The sequence below is a fragment of the Lycium barbarum genome, chromosome 8 (genome assembly GCF_019175385.1).
Source record: "Lycium barbarum isolate Lr01 chromosome 8, ASM1917538v2, whole genome shotgun sequence".
In the NCBI taxonomy this organism is placed as follows: Eukaryota; Viridiplantae; Streptophyta; class Magnoliopsida; order Solanales; family Solanaceae; genus Lycium; species Lycium barbarum.
Window position 1 is genome coordinate 12,170,898 of NC_083344.1, and position 9,868 is coordinate 12,180,765.

At 35.7% G+C, this 9,868-nt stretch overlaps 1 protein-coding gene across 1 annotated transcript; it reads left to right on the forward strand.

Annotated features, from left to right (window-relative positions):
* Window positions 1–3,688: 3,688 nt before the first annotated feature.
* Window positions 3,689–9,058, forward strand: LOC132605928 (mitogen-activated protein kinase 3). Its single transcript, XM_060319208.1, has 6 exons — window positions 3,689–4,071; window positions 5,011–5,140; window positions 5,817–5,954; window positions 6,312–6,644; window positions 7,227–7,410; window positions 8,453–9,058. The coding sequence occupies exons 1-6, from the start codon at window positions 3,899–3,901 to the stop codon at window positions 8,620–8,622; spliced, it is 1,128 nt and encodes a 375-aa protein (XP_060175191.1). The 5' UTR covers window positions 3,689–3,898; the 3' UTR covers window positions 8,623–9,058.
* The last annotated feature ends 810 nt before the right edge of the window (window positions 9,059–9,868 follow it).

Sequence of the window (9,868 nt, forward strand, 5' to 3'; positions counted from 1 at the left end):
CAGGACCTAGTCTAGACATGTACAAGAGTTGCTACAATACAGAGGAGTAAACTCAAAATAAAATGACACACTTCTGCCTTGGAGTAAGATAAGCAGAAGCTGTAGGGAGATGTATGCCACTTCCGCTGTCGAGACCTTCAAGCCATAACCTGAAACACATCTACACCCCGAAAAGGGTGTAGCAAGAATGGTATCAGTACACTACACGTACCGATAAGCATCATAGGCCGACTAAAATTAGTTCACACAATGTGATATAGAATCAATCAGAATAAACAGATAAGTACAGTCGCAACACCCTTTTTAAATCCTACCCATACTCAAACAGTTCCGACATAAACATGCTCAAATTCCTTTACCATGTCAACGCAACAGCATGAAGTAAGGGCCACAAACAACAAACAATTATATTCAAGATAGGCTCCTAGACCAGCTAACCCACAACAATTAATATAGAAAAGACATCAACCCCTGTACCAACCATTACTAGGTAGAACAACCCTTAACTTTTTCCTCCATAATCTAACAGACTCATAAATTAACAAATAGGCACAACATCACACATCAGACATTAGTCAATAATCACTTATCAAATGCAAGTAAAACTAAGTAAAAGCTATACAACCAACGATGGTATCTCAACCGTACTTCCAGACCTGAATCATGCTAAATGGAATCACTCCGACACCACCCTTTCTCATGAGTCAACGAAGCCATGAAGATTGCATGTAACCACAAATGCTCATAACCAAAATAACATCATCAAACAGGATCAGCCATCAACTAATCACAGGGATATGATAAGTTCAGTCATCAACCAAACACGAGAATAATATGACTCCAATGCAATGCAATAATAATAGTATCACATCCGTATATACATGCTAATGGTATTGTTTTTCGAGTAGACATGACCTGCAGGGGACCCATGGCATCTATGTACCACTCGTTCCGAAACTGACCTCGGATCATGAGCTCTTAACTAGGCCACATCCTCACCCTCTGTCAATGTGACTTTTGTATATGTATTTTGTTTCTTATCACTATGTGTATCTCAACGTATTTCCAGTCCAACAGTCAATATGAAATATGATCAGTTAACAATATCAATATCAAGATCACAGGGCATCATGCCACAATTCATATCAAAACCCAAATAATTCAGCTCATTAATAACATAAATATGAAATCGGCTAAATCACGACATGAATACTCTAATGAAGACACATGCAATTACAACACAAGTCACCCCGCCCAATGGTACAACATGACTCTATGGTGGTCAACTCAGCTTATACGAATCCCTACTTTCTAACTTAATCAACCCTGACAACATAAACACCACCATATTTCCCTCAAGCATAACGACGATACACCTTGATTCAACTACTCACTTAATGGCGACAAGCCCACATAATTCAACAATTAATATCAATCTATCTAATACCCAATCAAACTCCGTGTCCGAAGGCCTAATCATGCTTTCTCCCGTCAATTCTATAACATATATACGACTTACTAATCAAAGTCTAATTCAAGTAAACCATAAGCTACCGCGATGCCGAATAGCTGTCACGAACGTCCATGGAATCTCCACTTTCCCATTTCCAACCGGAAGCTATGACGGAGAGGTCTAGAAATATCACGAACCTGAGAACGAGAGTCAAATTTAAGCATATGTAGTAGTCGAGACTCCATAATTACTAGTCTTTATAACTCGTGGGAAATAACCCTTCCCTTCATGCTCCCAATCAATAAGTCAAGACTTAATCCATTCTCTAAATATTGAGAAAACCTTATTCGTGATTGGCTCTTCATCCTAAAATAAGAATCTACATGAAGATTTAGAGAATCACCAATTTCTGGTTTTGTGCTGCCTATTTCATCCCTCTAATGTGTGAACAATTTCAAGAACTCCACGTTTATTATCATCAAGAGGTTTAAACTAATGGTGAGGGATTAACTGTAGAAAAGATAGCATAAAAGGGTTAGAAGGTTACCTTGCTCAGGTCTCTATGCGTTCTGCCCAGAAATACTCCCAAGTGACGGCTTAGAGAAGGTTTGAGGGAAAAGTGGGATTAAATCCCGAAATAAGGTTTTTAAACGGGGTCTGGTTCGCATCGGCTGCTGCAGCGGTCTCGCTACAGCGGTTCTTCGACCGCTGCGGCGAAGCGGCCATATCCGGCCCCACAGTTTTTAATCCGTAGAGATTCGTCTAAAACCTAAATTACACGTAAAACTTTCCCGTGGACCAATCATTTAGCAAATCAACTTGATTTTTATATACGTGTTGCGGGGGGTCTAAATACGACCGGGCGGGTTGTTACATTAGGCCACAAGTCTTATCAGAAGTACCCACCTTTATGAAGCTTGAAAATCATCCATGGAGTCCATTTTCAAGTTCATCCTTATTCTCTACAAGGAAGTGATAATTATTGGAATCACTTGCACCATTTGCTTGCACTCGTAAATCACAATCTCTTTGGTAATTTTATATTAAGTGCGATGTAAATTCACTCTTGCGTGACCCTGCGTATTTGCCGTTACAGGTTATTAAGGGGGTAAAACGTGTCCTTTGGAATAGGTGTAAGTAAAAGGATTTCATGAAGTGTCTATAGGTTTTTTTCAAGGAAGACAATAAACTGGGGAAAAGGCCAAAAACTGATAAGTGATTAAGAGGGGTAACAAAGTGCCTTTTGGAATAGCTGCAATTAAGAGTATTTCTGAAGTGCCTTTTAGATCTTTTTAGCCGAACACCATTAACAATAAATTGGAGAAAATTAGAAAAAGGGCAAAAAAATAAGGAAAAAAATACATGTGTTTTCTTGTTTTAGATAGCGCCACATCACCAGGCCTATGTCTCTCTTTTATATATATAGATTATAAAAGAGTTCACGAATTTAGTTGAAGGGAGACTATTATGCATAATGAAGGTGTGCTCTGCATTGAACCTCCACTTAGTAAAACAACGATCTCTACTCCAGAGTCAGTGGTGCTCTGCATTGAACTATGGTTTTTAAGGGAAATAAAGTATCACTGCTTACACATAATAATAAATATGTTAGACATAAGGTTTAACAGCCAGTACATTATAGTCTTGTGTTATCCCGATTTTCATAAGCGATTTTGAGAATAAGCTCAATTCTCATACAGGGGCGGAGCCAGGATTTTCATCAAGGGTGTTCATATGTTAGGACAGGAGATGTGTGAGGAAAAAAAATAGCACATGAAGAAAACACACAGCCGGGATTCAAACTCACGTCCTCAGCGAGAGTTTGCACACCCTTAGCCGCTGGGCTATCCTTCTTTTCTATGTAAAGGTTGTTCATTACTAGTATATATCCACAAAGTTCTATATTTAATATAGACATCTGATAATTTTTTTCGATAAAGGGTGTTCATATGACCACCCTTGAATAGGTGTGGCTCCGCCCTTGTTCTCATAGGAAGCTACTTTCACACTTCGTTTTGTTATCTTTAAACGAAGTGAGCACTAATTATTGTGTAAAAATATAATTTGGGCAGAAGGACTTGGCAAGTAGCAAAAAAAGGTGAATAGGAGACCGTTGACTCGGCGGCTAAATATAACGTGGAAAACAGCCAAAAATCTAATCTAATCCATAGATTATAAGTAGTATTTGTATATATACTATAGTATTAAATCTCCAGTCAATTGGCATCTAGTACACCTAACTTCCCCTCTTCTTTCCCATAAACTTCCTTCCTCCTTCCTTCTCCTGTAATTCCTCCATTGACCCTCCTCTCCAATTATACATATTTTGTATATATATATATATATATATATCAACAATATATCGTCTATATATTGTCATATTTACACTTTCATGATCTTGTGTAATTAATTAGGCACCTACATTTGTTTTTCCTTCAATCAAGAATGGTTGATGCAAATATGGGTGCAGCAGGTGGTCAATTCCCTGAATTTCCTAAAGTCTTGACACACGGTGGACAATATGTTCAATATGACATTTTTGGTAATTTATTTGAGATCACCACCAAATATCGTCCTCCTATTATGCCTATAGGCCGTGGTGCTTATGGAATTGTCTGGTAAACATCTTTTTCTTCAACCCCATTTCTTCTTTTTTCCATTAATGTTAATTTTTCAGCTTTAGATTTTTTAGCATTGAACTTATTGTAGTTTTAAAATTGTGGTTTAGATCTAATATTTGTTATTTTTCACATGTATATCTGTGTTTCCTGTAAAAGAAATACTCTCTGCGTCCCAATTTATGGGAAGTTGTTTGACTAGGCATGCACATTTTAAGAGAAAAAAAGGATGACTTGTAGAACTTGTGGTCTAAAATAAATCATAGAAATTTCTTGGCTACAAATCACTTCATTAAGGGTAAAATGGTAAGTTTGGAGTTAAATTGTTACTCTCTTTTAAGAAAGTAAAGAATACTTTTGCATCTTGTGATCTTCAACTAAGGATATGTAGAGTGTATCAAAATGTTTACAGAGTTGCCAAAAAAGGAGTTGCCAAAAAAGGAAAGAGACATTGATATTTAAATGGACTAAAAAAGAAAGAAAGACAAACAAATTGAAATGGAGTGAGTACTAAATATGGAAATATGTCATACTTCTTTTAGACTGACTAAAAAGAAAACTGTGTCACATAATTTCAATTGAACCCATTGCACTAAGGCTACATCTGCCACTGATTGTTATCTTCCACCAACACAGCTACGGGTAGCTCTGCTGATCAAGGCTTTAGTAAATGGAAAGAAATTTCGTAGTTTTATCTATGTGCCACGCCTTTGGGTTCCATGAAATTACTTTTTCACCTATTTTTCGGTTTGTATTGACAATATAGTCCAGACCTAGTAAATAAGCAGTAGATACACATGACGTTGACATATTATGCATATAGAAATTTTATGAATATGTATGTTTATTAAGTGACGTATCTTCTAACTTTAAATTCTGGGTTCGCTATGACTCTGAGTGACTAATTATGAGTGCCTTTGTGTGTCTATCTTCGTGAAGCTCGGTGTTTAATGCGGAGCTGAATGAGATGGTTGCAGTTAAGAAAATCGCCAATGCGTTTGATAATTACATGGATGCTAAGAGGACGCTCCGCGAGATTAAGCTTCTTCGCCATTTAGACCATGAAAATGTGAGTCTTCTTGTGTAACTTTTTCACGTTGGCTATTCTTTTTGGTGTTGGTGAATTATAAATGAAAGAAAGTTTTTTCCGCGCAGGAGTGAAATTCTCATATTATTGCTTTACAGACGAGTATTGTTACTTCTTTTTCCCTAGTACCAAGATATGTAAAATAGTTGGGATTAACTAGTTATCTGTATAGGAAAAGTGAGGCAAACAATGATTAGTATTAGACTGAAATGGACCAGAATAGCGTGAATAAATGTAGAAGATTCATATAGTCTACCCCGACTGATCTCCCTCGTTGTAGTGGAATCTCCAACAGCCCATAATAAACAATTCCTCTGGTTTTCAGCTGTAAATTATCATGATTTTCCAGTTGTCTTAATATGCAAATTACCTAGTATCGGACATAAAAAATTTACAATCACTATTGCACTATGATCAATTATATAGTGGACAGTTCAGAGTGTAATATAATAGTTAAATACTTCATATTCCTTCACATATATGGGGGGTATTTCCTGCTGTATATCAATGTTTTGCATAATTCTGGAAGACATGACTTCATAATGATGAACTATATTCCAAACAGAATGAGGTTTAATGGGATGCAATTTGGATGCCTCATTTAGTACATGTACCTTATACTTTTTGCTTATCAAGGAAACCAAAAATGCCATGGCAGGTCATTGGTTTAAGAGACGTGATTCCTCCGCCCTTACGAAGGGAGTTTTCTGATGTTTACATTGCTACTGAACTCATGGATACTGATCTTCACCAAATAATTAGATCCAACCAAGGTTTATCAGAGGATCATTGCCAGGTAAATCCACCCCTTGCTCACTCAAATGTTTTTATAAATTGTACTCCCTCCGTCCCACAATTTATGTGAAGTTGTTTGACTGGGCATGAAGTTTAAGAATGAAAGGAAGATTACTTGTGGTCTAAAACAGGATAGATATTTGTGTGACTATAAATCATCACTAAGGGTAAAATGGGAAGTTTAAAGTTAAATTGTTACTTAATATAGAAATGTGTCATTCTTTTTGGGACTGACTAAAAAGGAAAGAGTGTCACATAAATTGGTACAGAGGGAATAACAACTTAAATTTATAAACCCATCTGATATGTGTCTTGATATTTTTTCTCTCAATAATTTTCAATTTTTTTTGTTTTGCAGTACTTCATGTATCAGCTCCTCCGTGGGCTAAAATACATACATTCTGCGAATGTTATTCATAGAGATCTCAAACCAAGCAACCTCTTGCTAAATTCAAATTGTGATCTTAAGATATGTGATTTCGGCCTTGCTAGGCCAAACCTAGAGAATGAGAATATGACGGAATATGTAGTAACCAGATGGTACAGGGCACCGGAGCTCTTGTTGAACTCTTCAGATTACACTGCTGCCATAGATGTTTGGTCTGTGGGTTGCGTCTTCATGGAGCTTATGAATAGAAAACCTTTGTTCGCTGGAAAAGATCATGTACATCAAATACGCTTGCTAACTGAGGTAAAGACTGATTCATGAAAGACATGTATAACAGAAAATAGGATACACTTTTTTCATGCTTTTACATGGAACGACATTTTACCATGTGAATTCTTGACTTGATTTTGTAGTTTCTTCCTGAAAATTAATTCACCAATGATCAATATTGTCAAATACTCCCTCTATTTCAATTTGTTTGTCTTACTTTCATTTAGTCGGTTTAAAAAAGAATGCCACTTTATTAGATTTAGCAACTCTTTACACTCAACATCCTACCTGACATATTTAAGATCACAAAATTCAAAGGGTATTTTGGTACATCAGACACATCTTTAATTTAAGACCACAAAATTAAAAAATCTTCTTTATTTTCTTAAACTCTGTACCCAGTAAAACTAAGACAAACAAATTGAAACGGACGGAATACTTTGTTTATATTGGTGTGGAATGTTTTCTGTTCGAGTTGTCCAAACGGGAAAATTTTCCTTCCCTTTAAACAACCGTTAACATCAGCTTATTTTAGACTGCAACTAACAACTTAGCATTCCCTTCTGAGTAATCTTGTGAGTAACAAATGCTTATTTCTACATTTATTTTTCTCAGCTTCTTGGCACCCCAACGGAATCTGATCTTAGCTTCCTCCGAAATGAAGATGCGAAGAGATACATCAGGCAACTCCCACAACATCCACGCCAGCAGTTAGCAGAAGTGTTCCCTCATGTGAATGCATTAGCCATTGATCTTGTAGATAAAATGTTGACACTCGACCCTACTAGAAGAATTACAGGTAATTTCCCTATTTGTATTTGGAGGCGGAGTCAGAATTTTTAGTTTGAGTTCTGATTGACAATCCTTTTTACTCACTAGGTTCTAAATAATTAATTATTCATAGTAAATGAATTTTTTGATACCATTACAGGGTTTGAGCCAAAACTATTGAGTTCTGCCGAACCCTTAGCTTTAAGGTTGGCTCTGCCTCTGTCTATACTGATATTTAAGATAGACCGGAAAGCTTGAATAATCAACTATTTTGACTCAAAAGAATATCTTTTTGTAATAAAATCATAATATACCTTTTCTCTTGAATGTATTCACACTTTTAACTCTATGGAGTCCAATTTGCCTTATCTTTTTTACTGAAACTAGTCAAATCAAGCCTTTCGTTATCAAAGCCAACTTTCTCCCTTCTTGCATTAGTATGAGCGCTAATGCGACTGCAAGCCCCTTCAGAAAGAAAGACTTAATGTAATATCATATTAATTAATTAATGATTAAAAAAAGAAGGGGTTGGTTAAGAAAAATAGACTGTAAACTATGGCAGTTACTTATTATTCTTTCCTCCTCAGTAAAAAGAGCTCATTTTTTCAAATTCCACACTAAAGGAAGATTCTTCCTGCAACATCTTCCAATCATTCTCTTTTAAGCTCAGTGCCGGCTGAAGGCCCGCTTTAGGCCCCATTAACAATTAAAAGTAACCATTAACCAACATCTTTTGTGATAATTTGTTTCTTCGAGACTTGGATCGGTTCCTTTTGTATCGGGAAACAATGGAGACATGGAGAAGAAAGTTAATATTATTTGTAGATTTAGCAAGGATGAATCAATCTCACAAGCAAACAAAAAACATAGAGGGATGATGCAAGAAACCAGCCTTTACTTTCGAAAAGTTTACCTTTTGTGTAGAGAAAATAGACTTCAAATACACACACACACACATATATATAAAGGAAAAATATAGGCCTTTGATTAAAGTTTCACTTTAGGCCACTAATTGTATTGAGCCACCCCTGTTTAAGCTCATCCTCTAATGTATTTTTCTTCTGTTGCAGTTGAGGAAGCATTAGCTCACCCCTACCTTGCAAAGCTCCATGATGCAGCTGATGAACCGGTCTGCCCCATTCCATTCTCCTTCGACTTCGAACAACAAGGGATAGGAGAAGAGCAGATTAAAGACATGATATATCAGGAAGCCTTGACACTGAATCCTGAATATGCTTAAACATAAGAGAAATCAGTTATTGCTCTTGCTTCCCTTTTGATCTGGAGTATCTACTTTACCTAGTTTGGATTTCTTGCTTGGATCAGCCCTCTCAAAGGTTTTTGTTCACACAGGGTCAGTCCTTTGCATCTTTAATCTAAGCCAGCCATCTATATATCTTTTTTTTCCCCGTAATTACGGTGGTGGCGGGGCTAGCTTGTGTACACCTCATCTATTCTATTAGATATTTGCTACCTCCCACCAGCATAAATATTTATATATCTTCCACTCATTCTTATGATTTGTATCTTGTATTCTGTTTTCAGCTTATTGTAGTCTGTATTTTTGTTCAGTGTATCATGTTGTACTATCAACTATGTACAGAGGATTGATTGTATTGAAAAGTAACTCAGTAGCATGTGGAAAATCTATCAAGAATCTATTTTCATTTTGAAAATGAGTGTATTTTCTGTGTTCAGCCATTTGTGCATGAACTACTATGCTATTGGAATGAGTAGTGGGGAGATATAAAATCTCAGTTTTTGACATTTACTAGTGCTGCCAGCTTGAAGGTTTATAAAATGATAATTCTCCTTTATTAATGTACGGTTTAGATATTTAAGGTTGTTTTGAAGTTATGCCAATCTTTGAAACTTAAGCTTTGATCTAATGTAACTTTTAGATAGAAAGATAGAAAATCTGCAATAAAAGTAGTAAAATATACTAATAGTGAAAATGCCTCAGAAAAAGAAAAAAAAAGTAATCTTGAATTTTGTTTAGAGAAAGACTTGGAACTAGTGCCATGTGAATAAAAACAAGGGCAAACTATATAAATGACAAATATTTGGGCTTTAATCAAGACACATAGCAAATGTTTCAATATTTACATTTTGTAGCAACAATCCAGCTACCAACGGTTGTATACGTTTTTTTCACTGTATTCATTTTTTATTTTCGTTGTATTCATGAATACAACAAAAAAGAAATTTCTGTTTTTTCACTATATTCATGAAAATGACTATCTGTATTCCTAAATTGGTTTGTTGTATTCATAAATACAGCGAGTAAAAAAATGAATACATAAAAACATATATACACCAAAAATTAACAAACACCATATTTTTCGGTATGTATAAAACAAACACAGGCGTATACAACATAGATACACCAAAAAAAATAACAAAAACAGGCGAAAAACACTGTATACAACATATGTACACCAAAAAAAATAACGAATACACTCAAATATTGAATACAAAAAATAAAA

Bases quoted from the DNA above. Each gene is read 5' to 3' on its own strand.
- LOC132605928 (XM_060319208.1), top strand. From the start codon at position 3,899: ATGGTTGATGCAAATATGGGTGCAGCAGGTGGTCAATTCCCTGAATTT. The intron at 5,955-6,311 runs GTAAATCCACCC...TTTGTTTTGCAG, and splicing joins TATCAGAGGATCATTGCCAG to TACTTCATGTATCAGCTCCT. The intron at 7,411-8,452 runs GTAATTTCCCTA...CTTCTGTTGCAG, and splicing joins CCCTACTAGAAGAATTACAG to TTGAGGAAGCATTAGCTCAC.